The sequence below is a fragment of the Telmatherina bonti genome (genome assembly GCF_933228915.1).
Source record: "Telmatherina bonti genome assembly, chromosome: 20".
In the NCBI taxonomy this organism is placed as follows: Eukaryota; Metazoa; Chordata; class Actinopteri; order Atheriniformes; family Telmatherinidae; genus Telmatherina; species Telmatherina bonti.
The window spans coordinates 28,656,880-28,675,690 of NC_136618.1; the positions used below are offsets into that span (position 1 = coordinate 28,656,880).

Genomic DNA, 18,811 nt, shown 5'->3' on the forward strand with positions numbered 1-18,811 from the left:
AGCAGCAGGGTTTGGTGTGTAAACATGGCCGCCTGATGTCAGTAAACTGCCACACGAAGCCCGTTGTTAGAGTCCAGCTGCGCCTTGTTTTCATTTCCTTTTTACTCCTGCAGCAAGCGTGCGGCTTCGAGTACACGTCCAAACTGCAGCGGATGTTCCAGGACATCGGAGTCAGTAAAGACCTGAACGAGCAGTTTAAGAAACACCTGACCAACTCAGAGCCTCTGGACTGTGAGAGAACACACACACACACACAGACACACACACACACACAGACACACACACACACACACGTACTCTTCTGTAAGTAGCTTAAAAGAGTAGCAGGACTTGTTTTTATGTAACTGCTGAAGCAACCTGGATCAGAGTTTTTCCTTTGAACTTAAAGCTGCGTGAAAAGTCAGAAATATTACAGTCGAGAGGAAAAGGAAGGACAACTTATTGATCACACTTCAGAAAACACGCTGCTCTATCTGTCGTCACCGCACGGCGACAGCAGCTGGCTGACATGCAGGTTTTTTAACTTGTTCTGGAAGATAGTAATGATTCAGGTAAATGCTCTCCGTGCTGCAGAACCGTGTCGTTAGACCGGACCAGGACTTTCACCTCGTTCCTCCATGTGGCTGCAAACTTAACGGTGAAGTGAATAAATCATTCTAGGATACAGATAATCCCAGTAGAAGTTCCAACTCCGCCACCTGCTGCTGCACTGGTTCCCATCAAAACACTCTTCAACTTACTGGTTAATAAAACATCACCACAACGTGTTGTGTGTGTGTGTGTGTGTGTGTGTGTGGTGAGATGTGGGCTGCATCGTGACACCCCCCGTGTCTGCTTGAGGCGCCGCATGGCATGAGTCATGTGACAGCAGGACGCCGTGTGTATTGTTGCCTCCGAGGCGATGCTGGATCTGAATCTGCTGGTAATTTGCAGAGGATCTGAGATCAGCCACTGGTTCGTTACACACACACACACACACACTGCCTGTGTGACGTTAACTCACATGGATCAGATCAAAGAGGAAAGTTCAGGGTGACGGATCCTCCCAGGAAGCTGCCTGATCCCAGTTTACCGAACCATTTGAACAAACTTTATTACCAGTTGTTCGTCACAACAGAAGAAACGACATGACCTCATGAGGATTATTGTTTTCATCACAATGTAGCCAATGAAGTTAGTGTTTTGTGTATTTTTAGCTCTTTGTATGATTATTGTGTGTGTGTGTGTGTGTGTGTGTGTGTCTCGGCTCACACACTGACATAGATTTGTTTTCTGCATCCTAGTGGACTTCAGCATCCAGGTTCTGAGCTCCGGTTCGTGGCCGTTCCAGCAGTCCTGTACCTTCGCTCTGCCGTCTGAGGTAACCCAACACACACACACACACCTGTCACTGCAGAGCAGCTTCTGCAGCATCTAAACTCACGTTGAACCTACAGTTGTGCTCATATGTATTCATCCCCTTTCATTAAAGAAAAGGCTGAATTTACAACAGTCACTCAAATAACTGGAGACTTAAAAAAGGAACAATAACTAAAAAAAATTTGCAAAAACTGTCACTGTTTTTTTTATTTATTTGAGTTGAAGAAAGTAAACAAACAAACAAACAAATGTGTCCTGGACAAATTAGAGAACTTTTCTGTTGAACAGTGGGACAAAATACCTGTCAACAGGTGCAGAAGTCTGACTGAGAGGAACAGAAAACACCTGACTGGAGCGGAAACATGAAAGGATTGTTCAACTAAATATTACTTTATGACTGATGGAATATGTAATAAATGATCTTATTTGTTTGCTTTTTCAAAAACATATTTCTATTGAACCAGAATTAGAAAATAATGTAATGATTTTCATAAAATCTTTAATTATTATTACTTTAGTTAATTTCAGCTTATTTTACAGGCAGCTGTTTTTTCCTTCTTAAATGAAAGGGTATGAATAAATATGAGGACAACTGTACGTAGTCATCCGAAGGGTCCGAAGAAGGGACGTGCATGACTGACTGAATAATTGATTAGTGAAAACAGCGGTCAACAGCTTTTTTTTCTTTTCTTTTTTTTTTTATTTGATCGTTGACAGTTTTTTGCTTGGATGTGTGTGATTCGTCGTTGCACGTGGTGCCGTTTAAAGCAGAAAAAGTAAACTGTGGGAAACTAACCCATCGTTAGGCTCATGTTGTTCAGTTTCCCTCTGGAGGTGAATTTCAGTTCATTTCAGTGTTGTTGATGTCACCGTGAGGTCATGACTAATCGATCAACAATCTTGATTGGCATGATTGATTGACTTAAAAACAACCAAAAAGGCCAAACTGAAATCTAAAGATCAGTGGAAAAGTTTTATTTATTGAAATAAAAGAACAAACCGGCTGTTCTAAGTAAAAATAAAACGTACTGTGTTTAGATGTGGAGGAAACGAGTTCAGCTGACTCACAATGTCGTTTTGTGTTTGCTTCTTTTCATTGGTTTTATTGTTATTAGCTGTTTTATAAATGCTGTTTCATTCACCGGCTGCTTTTCTCTTCAGTTTCATATCTTTTAGTTTAATTTATTCTTCTTGTTATGATGAAAATAAACAATATTCCGAATCTGACTTGTAAACATTCAGGAGCGGTAAATAAATTATTAGATTGATTCTAATCCTGTTGGTGAATTATTAGATTTTTTTCTTTAATATCCGACCTGCAGTCAGAGCATCGACTCAGCATTAGAAAACATTTTAGTTTTCAGTCAGACATGTTTATAAAGCACAAGTAAACAAGTCTGTTTGTTCATTTATTTATTTAGTCTGATCAGCGTCGCGGGGAAGGGAAGCTGCTCCTGGCTTCACATGTTGCTCCAAATACAGCAAAATAATTCAGACTCTCTCACAGATCGGCTGGAGATGAAATATTCCCACACGTTTGTATTGTACTGGAGTCAAACTGGGCTTGTTGCTCACAGCGATGCCTCCCAGTGCAGATTACCAGCTGAACTGTTTCAGCTGTGTTGGTGAGCAGGAAGAATCTGCCTCCAACAGATCACCTCCTGATGCGCTGCAGCCAGACGTGATTTGGTCAAAGTGATTCTTCCTCATAAACACAAGTCTGGCTGAGTGAACCGGCTGAACTCTGATGATTGTTTTGGGTTTTTTGGCTTTATTTGACGGGAACTTTACATTAATAATCAGTGTAGAGGGAGCGCCTGGACGAGGAGAAAACCATCAAACAAATACCAGTATGGTACTTGGATGAGCTGTGGTCTGAAACGTGCTGCATGAAAGACTGAAAGCTGCCGGCCGCCACAGGAAATAGTTAAGGGTGGAACCGCCTACTATTGATGGATGGATGGAAACGGTTTACCAGATCCGTGTTCTTGAGAAGACGTCATGTTCCTTCAGAGTTTTTTAGTGACGTGGTCCAGGTGGACTGAGGACGTAAAACCAACCAGATCCCATTTCATTTGATCACACTGATACTTTATATGGACCTTTTTTATGTATTTTTATTAAAGGTGGGAAAATCAAATCGAGAAATCTGCATTTTTAAAACAATTTTAAAATCTAATTTTTGTGTTAAAAAAATCTTTTTTTTTTTTTCCTTCATTAAAATGAAGAAAAATGACGAGCAAAAAAAAGTTTTATACATTTTTTTGTTTTTATTCTACAAAAATCTGCAATATCAAAGAATTGTGAGAATCGCAATTTAAATGGAATTGGCACCAAAAAATCTGTATCGAATCGGGACAAAAGCCCTAACTTTTATTTTATTACACGTATTTATTTATTCCTAAGAGATATATTTCCTGAATGGTGCACCCCCCCTGAATGGTGTGTGTGTGTGTGTGTGTGTGTGTGTGTGTGTGTGTGCGCAGCTGGAGCGAAGCTATCAGCGCTTCACAGCGTTTTACGCCAGCAGACACAGCGGCAGGAAGCTGACTTGGCTCTATCACCTGTCCAAAGGCGAGCTGGTCACCAACTGCTTCAAGAACAGGTACGCAGTCTGGCTTCACCTTTTCCAGCTGAAACCGCCGTCCGTGCGTCGCGTGTCTGGATGAGCGCTCATTACGTGTTTATTTGGCTTCGGGTCAGAGGTTGGCTCTGAGGGTTCTGTTGTTCCTGAGAGTCTAAATCCTGTACCGGATGTCTGTGACATGTCTGAAGTCATGGCTCGCCTTTGTGATGGAGACGTAGCTGAATCCTTGTTGGTGTGAACAGGTACACGCTGCAGGCCTCCACCTTCCAGATGGCCATCCTGCTGCAGTACAACACGGAGGACAGCTACACCGTGCAGCAGCTCACCGACAGCACACAGATCAAAACTGTAAGAAACCCTCAAACCTGCAGCTTTACTGCTGGAAACGCTGGACTTCATGTGCATTCCTCACTCTTTTCTCCTTCCTGTTTTTTCCAGGATATTCTGGTTCAGGTTCTGCAAATCTTGTTAAAGTCGAAGCTGCTGGTGCGTAAAACTGTCGACTGACATCAGCTTTTCCTTCATCCTGTAAATTAATTCTTTAATCTAAAAGTTCTGTGGTTTTCTATTAAACACCGACGTGTCCGGACGTGTCCGGCTGAAAATATTTAAGAGTTGAGGTCTGAGTTTAACCTGAACTTTCTGCCCGGCAGGTTTTAGAAGATGAGAACGCCAATGTGGACGAGGTGGAGTTCAAACCCGACACGGTTGTAAAGCTTTTCCTCGGATACAAGAAGTGAGAAACGGCGGAGTGACTTCTGCTTAACACACCCTGACAGACCGCCTGACAGACCGCCTGACAGACCCAGACCGCCTGACAGACCGCCTGACAGACCACCTGACAGACCGCCTGACAGACCGCCTGACAGACCGCCTGACAGACCGCCTGACAGACCCAGACCGCCTGACAGACCGCCTGACAGACCGCCTGACAGACCGCCTGACAGACCGCCTGACAGACCGCCTGACAGACCGCCTGACAGACCCAGACCGCCTGACAGACCGTAACGAGGAACATGGTTTCTGTCCTCTGCAGTAAGAAGCTGAGGGTGAACATCAACGTCCCCATGAAGACGGAGCAGAAGCAGGAGCAGGAGACCACCCACAAGAACATTGAGGAGGACAGAAAGCTCCTCATCCAGGTGAGGAGAATCGCTGTCGACCTTGTTTCGTTTTAAATACAGCGCTGATGGTTTTAAACCAGTTTAAAACCAGTTGTCTGTTCTGGATCTGAAGTTTTCTGATGTGAATGAAATAAGACTGAACTTGGTGCCGTAAAAACGCAGTAAAAATGTATGAAAATGCTGCAGGTGGCGTGAAGTAAAGTCATGCATGTGCTTCTGTAGGCGGCCATCGTGAGGATCATGAAGATGAGGAAGGTCCTGAAGCACCAGCAGCTCCTGGCCGAGGTCCTGAACCAGCTGTCGTCCCGGTTCAAACCCAGAGTCCCCGTCATCAAGGTAACGCACACGTTGCAGTACCACACCGACCTCCAAGCATCAACACAATAACAGGTCGTTATACAAAAGTACGGTGGCCTCAAAGGGCCACTTTCAGCTATTAATGCCCAACCTGAGATGGTGGAATGAATGGAAAATGTGTGCAGCAGATAAATACGTAGACACAAAACAGTGCATGTCTGCATCGGGGTTGTTTACACACACACACACACACACACACACACACACACACACACACACACACACACACACACACAAATATCTGATCATTTTGTGTGATTTTTGGAGTTTATTCCTGTGATTTCTGATGTGGAAAGATGAAGCTTGCGAAGAAATGCTTTTAAATCAACAAATTCATCATGAAGTTGGCTTTTATTTTGAAAGTCTTCCAAATTCAGAATGAGATAAATTACATCAGAAATTACCTTTTTATTCAATTTTTGTATTTAAAATTCTACGTTTTGACAAGTCAATCATCATATATAATCATCAACATAATAATTTATGGTTTTAATTAGCCTATAAATAAAGGTTTAAAAAAAAAAAAAACCAAAACACTGCAGACAGTTTTTATTGAAGTGTTTGTACACACGTCAGTACACACCAAGACTTAATCTGGATTACTGTCCAGGTTTTCCAGACTTTTATTTAAACCTGATTTCCGGACAGACTCTTCAGGACCGTGTGGTGTAAAGCGGCGGTCCTGTTTTATCCTCCTGTTTTCATTTTAGGGTTATTTTAACCCTAAAAAATGTTTTTACCAACAAAAGGCTTGTAATTCATCGGATGGTCTGAAAATAATGGGAGTTGTTCAGTCTGTGGTCGAGATTACTACATATCTGTGTTGGACTAACAGGTTAACGAAGAGTTGACCGTTTATACGCTCCACGTTTACCAACAGGTGGGATCATTAAGCATCCATGATATCATTTATCTAAACAAGCTGTTCGTTGTGTCTTAAAGTCATAAAGTCGACTCTACAGTGAAAACTAAAGTCTTTTCTCTGTTGTTTGTTTTGCTTCTGGTTCAGAAGTTGCTAATAATGTTTGACTGTTTGGTGTTTGGATTTACTGTCAGTTGTTTACTATGGTTGTTTTCCAGCTGTTTTCCAGTTGTTTACGATGGTGGATTTCCAGTTGTTTCCCAGTTGTTTACTATGGTTGTTTTCCTGTTGTTTCCCAGTTGTTTCCCAGTTATTTCCCAGTTGTTTACGATGGTGGATTTCCAGTTGTTTCCCAGTTATTTCCCAGTTGTTTACTATGGTTGTTTTCCTGTTGTTTCCCAGTTGTTTCCCAGTTATTTCCCAGTTGTTTACGATGGTGGATTTCCAGTTGTTTCCCAGTTGTTTACTATGGTTGTTTTCCTGTTGTTTCCCAGTTGTTTCCCAGTTATTTCCCAGTTGTTTACTATGGTTGTTTTCCTGTTGTTTCCCAGTTATTTCCCAGTTGTTTACCATGGTTGTTTCCCAGTTATTTCCCAGTTGTTTACTATGGTTGTTTTCCAGTTGTTTCCCAGTTATTTCCCAGTTGTTTACTATGGTTGTTTTCCAGTTGTTTACTATGGTTGTTTCCCAGTTGTTTATTATGGTTGTTTTCCTGTTGTTTCCCAGTTATTTCCCAGTTGTTTACTATGGTTGTTTTCCAGTTGTTTCCCAGTTATTTCCCAGTTGTTTACCATGGTTGTTTCCCAGTTATTTCCCAGTTGTTTACTATGGTTGTTTCCCAGTTATTTCCCAGTTGTTTACTATGGTTGTTTTCCTGTTGTTTCCCAGTTGTTTACTATGGTTGTTTTCCAGTTGTTTCCCAGTTATTTCCCAGTTGTTTACCATGGTCGTTTCCCAGTTATTTCCCAGTTGTTTACCATGGTTGTTTCCCAGTTATTTCCCAGTTGTTTACTATGGTTGTTTTCCTGTTGTTTCCCAGTTGTTTACTATGGTTGTTTTCCAGTTGTTTCCCAGTTGTTTACTATGGTTGTTTTCCTGTTGTTTCCCAGTTGTTTACTATGGTTGTTTTCCAGTTGTTTCCCAGTTATTTCCCAGTTGTTTACCATGGTTGTTTCCCAGTTATTTCCCAGTTGTTTACTATGGTTGTTTTCCAGTTTTTTCCCAGTTATTTCCCAGTTGTTTACCATGGTTGTTTCCCAGTTATTTCCCAGTTGTTTACTATGGTTGTTTTCCTGTTGTTTCCCAGTTGTTTACTATGGTTGTTTTCCAGTTGTTTCCCAGTTGTTTACTATGGTTGTTTTCCTGTTGTTTCCCAGTTATTTCCCAGTTGTTTACTATGGTTGTTTACTATGGTTGTTTTCCTGTCGTTTCCCAGTTATTTCCCAGTTGTTTACCATGGTTGTTTTCCAGTTGTTTCCCAGTTGTTTACTATGGTTGTTTTCCAGTTGTTTCCCAGTTGTTTACTATGGTTGTTTTCCTGTTGTTTCCCAGTTATTTCCCAGTTGTTTACTATGGTTGTTTTCCAGTTTTTTCCCAGTTATTTCGAAGTTGTTTACCATGGTTGTTTCCCAGTTATTTCCCAGTTGTTTACTATGGTTGTTTTCCAGTTGTTTCCCAGTTATTTCCCAGTTGTTTACCATGGTTGTTTCCCAGTTATTTCCCAGTTGTTTACTATGGTTGTTTTCCAGTTTTTTCCCAGTTATTTCCCAGTTGTTTACTATGGTTGTTTTCCAGTTGTTTCCCAGTTATTTCCCAGTTGTTTACTGTGGTTGTTTTCCAGTTTTTTCCCAGTTGTTTACCATGGTTGTTTCCCAGTTGTTTACTATGGTTGTTTTCCTGTTGTTTCCCAGTTGTTTACTATGGTTGTTTTCCTGTTGTTTCCCAGTTGTTTACTATGGTTGTTTACTATGGTTGTTTTCCTGTCGTTTCCCAGTTATTTCCCAGTTGTTTACTATGGTTGTTTTCCAGTTGTTTACTATGGTTGTTTTCCAGTTGTTTCCCAGGTGTTTACTATGGTTGTTTTCCAGTTGTTTCCCAGTTATTTCCAAGTTGTTTACCATGGTTGTTTCCCAGTTATTTCCCAGTTGTTTACTATGGTTGTTTTCCAGTTGTTTCCCAGTTATTTCCCAGTTGTTTACCATGGTTGTTTTCCAGTTGTTTCCCAGTTGTTTACTATGGTTGTTTTCCAGTTGTTTCCCAGTTGTTTACTATGGTTGTTTTCCTGTTGTTTCCCAGTTATTTCCCAGTTGTTTACTATGGTTGTTTTCCAGTTTTTTCCCAGTTATTTCCAAGTTGTTTACCATGGTTGTTTCCCAGTTATTTCCCAGTTATTTCCCAGTTGTTTACTATGGTTGTTTTCCAGTTGTTTCCCAGTTATTTCCCAGTTGTTTACTATGGTTGTTTTCCTGTTGTTTCCCAGTTGTTTACTATGGTTGTTTTCCTGTTGTTTCCCAGTTGTTTACTATGATTGTTTTCCAGTTGTTTCCCAGTTATTTCCCAGTTGTTTACTATGGTTGTTTTCCAGTTGTTTCCCAGTTATTTCCCAGTTGTTTACCATGGTTGTTTCCCAGTTATTTCCCAGTTGTTTACTATGGTTGTTTTCCAGTTGTTTCCCAGTTATTTCCCAGTTGTTTACTATGGTTGTTTTCCAGTTGTTTCCCAGTTATTTCCCAGTTGTTTACTATGGTTGTTTTCCAGTTGTTTCCCAGTTGTTTACTATGGTTGTTTTCCTGTTGTTTCCCAGTTGTTTACTATGGTTGTTTTCCAGTTGTTTCCCAGTTGTTTACTATGGTTGTTTTCCAGTTGTTTCCCAGTTATTTCCCAGTTGTTTACTATGGTTGTTTTCCAGTTTTTTCCCAGTTATTTCCAAGTTGTTTACCATGGTTGTTTCCCAGTTATTTCCCAGTTGTTTACTATGGTTGTTTTCCAGTTGTTTCCCAGTTATTTCCCAGTTGTTTACCATGGTTGTTTCCCAGTTATTTCCCAGTTGTTTACTATGGTTGTTTTCCAGTTGTTTCCCAGTTATTTCCCAGTTGTTTACTATGGTTGTTTTCCAGTTGTTTCCCAGTTATTTCCCAGTTGTTTACCATGGTTGTTTCCCAGTTATTTCCCAGTTGTTTACTATGGTTGTTTTCCAGTTGTTTCCCAGTTATTTCCCAGTTGTTTACTATGGTTGTTTTCCAGTTGTTTCCCAGTTATTTCCCAGTTGTTTACCATGGTTGTTTTCCAGTTGTTTCCCAGTTGTTTACTATGGTTGTTTTCCTGTTGTTTCCCAGTTGTTTACTATGGTTGTTTTCCAGTTTTTTCCCAGTTGTTTCCCAGTGGTTTACTATGGTTGTTTTCCAGTTGTTTCCCAGTTGTTTACTATGGTTGTTTTCCTGTTGTTTCCCAGTTGTTTACTATGGTTGTTTACCATGGTTGTTTTCCAGTTGTTTCCCAGTTGTTTACTATGGTTGTTTTCCAGTTGTTTCCCAGTTGTTTACTATGGTTGTTTTCCAGTTTTTTCCCAGTTATTTCGAAGTTGTTTACCATGGTTGTTTCCCAGTTATTTCCCAGTTGTTTACTATGGTTGTTTTCCAGTTGTTTCCCAGTTATTTCCCAGTTGTTTACCATGGTTGTTTCCCAGTTATTTCCCAGTTGTTTACTATGGTTGTTTTCCAGTTTTTTCCCAGTTATTTCCCAGTTGTTTACTATGGTTGTTTTCCAGTTGTTTCCCAGTTATTTCCCAGTTGTTTACTGTGGTTGTTTTCCAGTTTTTTCCCAGTTGTTTACCATGGTTGTTTCCCAGTTGTTTACTATGGTTGTTTTCCTGTTGTTTCCCAGTTGTTTACTATGGTTGTTTTCCTGTTTTTTCCCAGTTGTTTACTATGGTTGTTTACTATGGTTGTTTTCCTGTTGTTTCCCAGTTGTTTACTATGGTTGTTTTCCAGTTGTTTCCCAGTTATTTCCAAGTTGTTTACCATGGTTGTTTCCCAGTTATTTCCCAGTTGTTTACTATGGTTGTTTTCCAGTTGTTTCCCAGTTATTTCCCAGTTGTTTACCATGGTTGTTTTCCAGTTGTTTCCCAGTTGTTTACTATGGTTGTTTTCCAGTTGTTTCCCAGTTGTTTACTATGGTTGTTTTCCTGTTGTTTCCCAGTTATTTCCCAGTTGTTTACTATGGTTGTTTTCCAGTTTTTTTCCCAGTTATTTCCAAGTTGTTTACCATGGTTGTTTCCCAGTTATTTCCCAGTTATTTCCCAGTTGTTTACTATGGTTGTTTTCCAGTTGTTTCCCAGTTATTTCCCAGTTGTTTACTATGGTTGTTTTCCAGTTGTTTCCCAGTTATTTCCCAGTTGTTTACCATGGTTGTTTCCCAGTTATTTCCCAGTTGTTTACTATGGTTGTTTTCCAGTTGTTTCCCAGTTATTTCCCAGTTGTTTACTATGGTTGTTTTCCAGTTGTTTCCCAGTTATTTCCCAGTTGTTTACTATGGTTGTTTTCCAGTTGTTTCCCAGTTGTTTACTATGGTTGTTTTCCTTTTGTTTCCCAGTTGTTTACTATGGTTGTTTTCCTGTTGTTTCCCAGTTGTTTACTATGGTTGTTTTCCAGTTGTTTCCCAGTTGTTTACTATGGTTGTTTTCCAGTTGTTTCCCAGTTATTTCCAAGTTGTTTACCATGGTTGTTTCCCAGTTATTTCCCAGTTATTTCCCAGTTGTTTACTATGGTTGTTTTCCAGTTGTTTCCCAGTTATTTCCCAGTTGTTTACCATGGTTGTTTCCCAGTTATTTCCCAGTTGTTTACTATGGTTGTTTTCCAGTTGTTTCCCAGTTATTTCCCAGTTGTTTACTATGGTTGTTTTCCAGTTGTTTCCCAGTTATTTCCCAGTTGTTTACCATGGTTGTTTCCCAGTTATTTCCCAGTTGTTTACTATGGTTGTTTTCCAGTTGTTTCCCTGTTATTTCCCAGTTGTTTACTATGGTTGTTTTCCAGTTGTTTCCCAGTTATTTCCCAGTTGTTTACCATGGTTGTTTTCCAGTTGTTTCCCAGTTGTTTACTATGGTTGTTTTCCTGTTGTTTCCCAGTTGTTTACTATGGTTGTTTTCCAGTTTTTTCCCAGTTATTTCCCAGTGGTTTACTATGGTTGTTTCCCAGTTATTTCCCAGTTGTTTACCATGGTTGTTTCCCAGTTATTTCCCAGTTGTTCACTATGGTTGTTTTCCTGTTGTTTCCCAGTTGTTTACTATGGTTGTTTTCCTGTTATTTCCCAGTTATTTCCAAGTTGTTTACTATGGTTGTTTTCCTGTTGTTTCCCAGTTGTTTACTATGGTTGTTTTCCAGTTTTTTCCCAGTTATTTCCAAGTTGTTTACTATGGTTGTTTTCCAGTTGTTTCCCAGTTGTTTACTATGGTTGTTTTCCTGTCGTTTCCCAGTTATTTCCCAGTTGTTTACTATGGTTGTTTTCCAGTTTTTTCCCAGTTATTTCCAAGTTGTTTACCATGGTTGTTTCCCAGTTATTTCCCAGTTATTTCCCAGTTGTTTACTATGGTTGTTTTCCAGTTGTTTCCCAGTTATTTCCCAGTTGTTTACCATGGTTGTTTCCCAGTTATTTCCCAGTTGTTTACTATGGTTGTTTTCCAGTTGTTTCCCAGTTATTTCCCAGTTGTTTACTATGGTTGTTTTCCAGTATTTTCCCAGTTATTTCCCAGTTGTTTACCATGGTTGTTTCCCAGTTATTTCCCAGTTGTTTACTATGGTTGTTTTCCAGTTGTTTACTATGGTTGTTTTCCTGTTGTTTCCCAGTTGTTTACTATGGTTGTTTTCCAGTTGTTTCCCAGTTATTTCCCAGTTGTTTACCATGGTTGTTTCCCAGTTATTTCCCAGTTGTTTACTATGGTTGTTTTCCAGTTGTTTCCCAGTTATTTCCCAGTTGTTTACTATGGTTGTTTTCCAGTTGTTTCCCTGTTATTTCCCAGTTGTTTACCATGGTTGTTTCCCAGTTATTTCCCAGTTGTTTACTATGGTTGTTTTCCAGTTGTTTCCCAGTTATTTCCCAGTTGTTTACTATGGTTGTTTTCCAGTTGTTTACTATGGTTGTTTTCCAGTTGTTTCTCAGTTGTTTACTATGGTCATTTTCCAGTTGTTTCCCAGTTGTTTACTATGGTTGTTTTCCAGTTGTTTCCCAGTTGTTTACTATGGTTGTTTTCCTGTTGTTTCCCAGTTGTTTACTATGGTTGTTTTCCAGTTGTTTCCCAGTTATTTCCCAGTTGTTTACTATGGTTGTTCTCCAGTTGTTTACTATGGTTGTTTTCCAGTTGTTTCCCAGTTATTTCCCAGTTGTTTACCATGGTTGTTTCCCAGTTATTTCCCAGTTGTTTACTATGGTTGTTTTCCTGTTGTTTCCCAGTTATTTCCCAGTTGTTTACTATGGTTGTTTTCCTGTTGTTTCCCAGTTATTTCCCAGTTGTTTACCATGGTTGTTTCCCAGTTATTTCCCAGTTGTTTACTATGGTTGTTTTCCTGTTGTTTCCCAGTTGTTTACTATGGTTGTTTTCCTGTTGTTTCCCAGTTGTTTACTATGGTTGTTTTCCAGTTTTTTCCCAGTTATTTCCAAGTTGTTTACTATGGTTGTTTTCCAGTGTTTTCCCAGTTGTTTACTATGGTTGTTTTCCTGTTATTTCCCAGTTGTTTACTATGGTTGTTTTCCAGTTTTTTCCCAGTTATTTCCAAGTTGTTTACTATGGTTGTTTTCCAGTTGTTTCCCAGTTGTTTACTATGGTTGTTTTCCAGTTGTTTCCCAGTTGTTTCCCCGTTGTTTACCATGGTTGTTTCCCAGTTATTTCCCAGTTGTTTACTATGGTTGTTTTCCTGTTGTTTCCCAGTTGTTTACTATGGTTGTTTTCCAGTTTTTTCCCAGTTATTTCCCAGTGGTTTACTATGGTTGTTTTCCAGTTGTTTCCCAGTTATTTCCCAGTTGTTTACTATGGTTGTTTTCCAGTTTTTTCCCAGTTGTTTACTATGGTTGTTTTCCTGTTGTTTCCCAGTTGTTTACTATGGTTGTTTTCCAGTTGTTTCCCAGTTATTTCCCAGTTGTTTACTATGGTTGTTTTCCTGTTGTTTCCCAGTTGTTTCCCCGTTTTTTACCATGGTTGTTTCCCAGTTATTTCCCAGTTGTTTACTATGGTTGTTTTCCAGTTGTTTACTATGGTTTTTTTCCTGTTGTTTCCCAGTTATTTCCCAGTTGTTTACTATGGTTGTTTTCCAGTTGTTTCCCAGTTGTTCACTATGGTTGTTTTCCAGTTGTTTCCCAGTTGTTTACTATGGTTGTTTTCCAGTGTTTTCCCAGTTGTTTACTTTGGTTGTTTTCCAGTTTTTTCCCAGTTATTTCCAAGTTGTTTACCATGGTTGTTTCCCAGTTATTTCCCAGTTTTTTTACTTTGGTTGTTTTCCAGTTGTTTACTATGGTTGTTTCCCAGTTATTTCCCAGTTGTTTACTATGGTTGTTTTCCAGTTGTTTCCCAGTTATTTCCCAGTTGTTTACTATGGTTGTTTTCCAGTTGTTTCCCAGTTATTTCCCAGTTGTTTACTATGGTTGTTTTCCAGTTGTTTCCCAGTTATTTCCCAGTTGTTTACCATGGTTGTTTCCCAGTTATTTCCCAGTTGTTTACTATGGTTGTTTTCCAGTTGTTTCCCTGTTATTTCCCAGTTGTTTACTATGGTTGTTTTCCAGTTGTTTCCCAGTTATTTCCCAGTTGTTTACCATGGTTGTTTCCCAGTTGTTTCCCAGTTGTTTACTATGGTTGTTTTCCTGTTGTTTCCCAGTTGTTTACTATGGTTGTTTTCCAGTTTTTTCCCAGTTATTTCCCAGTGGTTTACTATGGTTGTTTTCCAGTTGTTTCCCAGTTGTTTACTATGGTTGTTTTCCTGTTGTTTCCCAGTTGTTTACTATGGTTGTTTTCCAGTTGTTTCCCAGTTATTTCCCAGTTGTTTACTATGGTTGTTTCCCAGTTATTTCCCAGTTGTTTACCATGGTTGTTTCCCAGTTATTTCCCAGTTGTTCACTATGGTTGTTTTCCTGTTGTTTCCCAGTTGTTTACTATGGTTGTTTTCCTGTTATTTCCCAGTTATTTCCAAGTTGTTTACTATGGTTGTTTTCCTGTTGTTTCCCAGTTGTTTACTATGGTTGTTTTCCAGTTTTTTCCCAGTTATTTCCAAGTTGTTTACTATGGTTGTTTTCCAGTTGTTTCCCAGTTGTTTACTATGGTTGTTTTCCTGTCGTTTCCCAGTTATTTCCCAGTTGTTTACTATGGTTGTTTTCCAGTTTTTTCCCAGTTATTTCCAAGTTGTTTACCATGGTTGTTTCCCAGTTATTTCCCAGTTATTTCCCAGTTGTTTACTATGGTTGTTTTCCAGTTGTTTCCCAGTTATTTCCCAGTTGTTTACCATGGTTGTTTCCCAGTTATTTCCCAGTTGTTTACTATGGTTGTTTTCCAGTTGTTTCCCAGTTATTTCCCAGTTGTTTACTATGGTTGTTTTCCAGTATTTTCCCAGTTATTTCCCAGTTGTTTACCATGGTTGTTTCCCAGTTATTTCCCAGTTGTTTACTATGGTTGTTTTCCAGTTGTTTACTATGGTTGTTTTCCTGTTGTTTCCCAGTTGTTTACTATGGTTGTTTTCCAGTTGTTTCCCAGTTATTTCCCAGTTGTTTACCATGGTTGTTTCCCAGTTATTTCCCAGTTGTTTACTATGGTTGTTTTCCAGTTGTTTCCCAGTTATTTCCCAGTTGTTTACTATGGTTGTTTTCCAGTTGTTTCCCTGTTATTTCCCAGTTGTTTACCATGGTTGTTTCCCAGTTATTTCCCAGTTGTTTACTATGGTTGTTTTCCAGTTGTTTCCCAGTTATTTCCCAGTTGTTTACTATGGTTGTTTTCCAGTTGTTTACTATGGTTGTTTTCCAGTTGTTTCTCAGTTGTTTACTATGGTCATTTTCCAGTTGTTTCCCAGTTGTTTACTATGGTTGTTTTCCAGTTGTTTCCCAGTTGTTTACTATGGTTGTTTTCCTGTTGTTTCCCAGTTGTTTACTATGGTTGTTTTCCAGTTGTTTCCCAGTTATTTCCCAGTTGTTTACTATGGTTGTTCTCCAGTTGTTTACTATGGTTGTTTTCCTGTTGTTTCCCAGTTGTTTACTATGGTTGTTTTCCAGTTTTTTCCCAGTTGTTTCCCAGTTGTTTACTATGGTTGTTTTCCAGTTGTTTCCCAGTTATTTCCCAGTTGTTTACCATGGTTGTTTCCCAGTTATTTCCCAGTTGTTTACTATGGTTGTTTTCCTGTTGTTTCCCAGTTATTTCCCAGTTGTTTACTATGGTTGTTTTCCTGTTGTTTCCCAGTTATTTCCCAGTTGTTTACCATGGTTGTTTCCCAGTTATTTCCCAGTTGTTTACTATGGTTGTTTTCCTGTTGTTTCCCAGTTGTTTACTATGGTTGTTTTCCTGTTGTTTCCCAGTTGTTTACTATGGTTGTTTTCCAGTTTTTTCCCAGTTATTTCCAAGTTGTTTACTATGGTTGTTTTCCAGTGTTTTCCCAGTTGTTTACTATGGTTGTTTTCCTGTTATTTCCCAGTTGTTTACTATGGTTGTTTTCCAGTTTTTTCCCAGTTATTTCCAAGTTGTTTACTATGGTTGTTTTCCAGTTGTTTCCCAGTTGTTTACTATGGTTGTTTTCCAGTTGTTTCCCAGTTGTTTCCCCGTTGTTTACCATGGTTGTTTCCCAGTTATTTCCCAGTTGTTTACTATGGTTGTTTTCCTGTTGTTTCCCAGTTGTTTACTATGGTTGTTTTCCAGTTTTTTCCCAGTTATTTCCCAGTGGTTTACTATGGTTGTTTTCCAGTTGTTTCCCAGTTATTTCCCAGTTGTTTACTATGGTTGTTTTCCAGTTTTTTCCCAGTTGTTTACTATGGTTGTTTTTCTGTTGTTTCCCAGTTGTTTACTATGGTTGTTTTCCAGTTGTTTCCCAGTTATTTCCCAGTTGTTTACTATGGTTGTTTTCCTGTTGTTTCCCAGTTGTTTCCCCGTTTTTTACCATGGTTGTTTCCCAGTTATTTCCCAGTTGTTTACTATGGTTGTTTTCCAGTTGTTTACTATGGTTTTTTTCCTGTTGTTTCCCAGTTATTTCCCAGTTGTTTACTATGGTTGTTTTCCAGTTGTTTCCCAGTTGTTTACTATGGTTGTTTTCCAGTTGTTTCCCAGTTGTTTACTATGGTTGTTTTCCAGTGTTTTCCCAGTTGTTTACTTTGGTTGTTTTCCAGTTTTTTCCCAGTTATTTCCAAGTTGTTTACCATGGTTGTTTCCCAGTTATTTCCCAGTTTTTTTACTTTGGTTTTTTTCCAGTTGTTTACTATGGTTGTTTTCCAGTTTTTTCCCAGTTGTTTACCATGGTTGTTTTCCAGTTGTTTACTATGGTTGTTTTCCAGTTGTTTACTATGGTTGTTTTCCAGTCGTTGTGTCGAACTGAAACTGGTCAGAACATCTGGGACGGTTTCAGATCCCGGTGCTGATGGTTTGGGTTTTGTCTCCCCCTTGTGGACAGAAATGTATCGACATCCTGATAGAGAAGGAGTACCTGGAGCGAGTGGATGGCGAAAAGGACACGTACAGCTACCTGGCCTGAACGCCGCCGCCCCCCACACATCTGCCCGCTCACCGGCTCTCCTCAGTTTATTTTTATTTGTAATCTTCTTCCTTTTAATTTTATGTCTGAGTAATAAAGTGTGGATCGCTCCGAGCGGCGGCCACGTGACCGCAACCAGATGACATCAAAGCGGCGCCCGGAGGAGGAGGGTGAGGACTTTCTGTCTGCAACGATGAAGGAACAAACGCCCCTCCTGCTGAGGCGGGGAGACCCCGACTACATGCTCGCTCGTCCCGTCCCTTCTGTACAACTGAAGCCCACATCCTTGTCATATTGTAAATAACAACAGACTCTAAGAGGAATAAACAAACCCTTCTCTGCATAGTGCAAACATAATGAATTAGTCTACAGCCAATCAGAGGAGAGCCGCATCCAAAGGTTTCTGCATGCTACTGCCTACCTGCAACAGTGACCACGGAAAAGATGACAAAGCAAAAATACCAGTCGAGTCACTGGGCAGCCGACGCAGTCCACCAAAGGAGGGTCGATCAACGCTGCCACTGAACCAGAGGTGGTGAGTTTCGAGGCTGCGTTTTCTGCGGAAGTTGTCGGGTTTGGTTTGAGGTCGGGTTCACGCAGGAGGCCTGTTTCATCACTGAACGGTGGACATTTGTATAGTGTGGTTCATTTTCTAAATGTGTGATAAATAAAAACAAGGAAAGATTTCTCTACATTCGCCTCCGTCCAGTTTGTTTTCTCTGTGGTCAGACGTCGCTTCAACCAGTAACACCATAAAGATCAGTCTTCTCACAACCAGTGTAACCAACGTCACAACTCCCTTCATGTAAATATTAAGATTCAGAGTTGGAACTTTTTCACTCTGCAGTTTGTGCAGCATCCCACCCCAAACTTGGACCAGCTGCTTCCAGTTCTCCCATCATATCTTCAAACTCCACCATAACCTAAAAGTTAAAAACAAACTGCTTCTTCCAGCTCTCTGAATGCTGATCACTCGCGCTGTGACAATATGCTTTTGTAGCTATTCAGTCCTGATTTATTTAGACGCCTATTCGATTTAAATTGCAATTCTCGTAGATTAAAAACAAAAATGTACAAAACTTTGTTTTTGCTCGTCATGTCTCAGGGAGGAAAAACCAACCCAGTAACCAGACCATCATTCTGCTGCTATAATGCCCAAGAAAAAACGTAAAGATAAATAAAAACAATAAAAATGACAGTTATAATGGATTATTTTTTTATTCGGGATAAAAAAAAATTGATTTTTAAAATTAAGCCAAAAATCCTGATGTTCAGTTTTTTGATTTGATCCCCCTCCCCTTACTTATCAGCATCTTCTCCTACGGATGAAGATGTTTCCTGGCCCTTTGGTGTGTTTCAGTGGTCGTTTCTAGGGAGACGCTGATGGTAAGGACACTCAGATGGGAGAGCTTGTGTGTGTTTGTTGGTGTGTAAGAGCCTTTAAACACACAAGATGCCACGACTGCAGGACTTAATGAAACCAAGAGGGTTAAAAGAAGAAAAAAAAAGTCTAAAAGTCCATTTCTAGAATTGACCACAGCTTCTGACTCGAACACATTTTAGTTTGAGAGTTCTGCCGTAATGCCAGGCGTGATGTAACACACACCGGGTGGTGTGTATTAAAAGGAGCTTGGCGGGAACGTGTTCATACTCCAGTTGCATCGATTTAAACGGTACAACTCGGCCTAAACGCTCCGTGCTGCGCCAACAGGTCGGATGTTCAACTCCATCACAACATTTTGTGGGTTTTATTGAGGGTCCCAGTTTGGGGAACTGAGAAATTGTGAGATGCGTTTAACCCTTTAAGGTCCTGGTAAAT

At 39.8% G+C, this 18,811-nt stretch overlaps 1 protein-coding gene across 1 annotated transcript in view; it reads left to right on the forward strand.

Annotated features, from left to right (window-relative positions):
- LOC306770876 (cullin-1) overlaps positions 1–17,684 on the forward strand; it is a 45,339-nt gene extending 27,655 nt beyond the window's left edge. The window contains exons 14-22 of the mRNA XM_079259886.1: positions 114–231; positions 1,284–1,360; positions 3,846–3,964; positions 4,189–4,294; positions 4,385–4,432; positions 4,600–4,682; positions 4,983–5,088; positions 5,293–5,406; positions 16,912–17,684. Of these exons, the coding sequence (XP_079116012.1) occupies positions 114–231; positions 1,284–1,360; positions 3,846–3,964; positions 4,189–4,294; positions 4,385–4,432; positions 4,600–4,682; positions 4,983–5,088; positions 5,293–5,406; positions 16,912–16,992 (852 nt within the window). The 3' untranslated portion in view covers positions 16,993–17,684. The remainder of the gene's footprint in view (positions 1–113; positions 232–1,283; positions 1,361–3,845; positions 3,965–4,188; positions 4,295–4,384; positions 4,433–4,599; positions 4,683–4,982; positions 5,089–5,292; positions 5,407–16,911) is intronic.
- Positions 17,685–18,811: the final 1,127 nt, after the last annotated feature.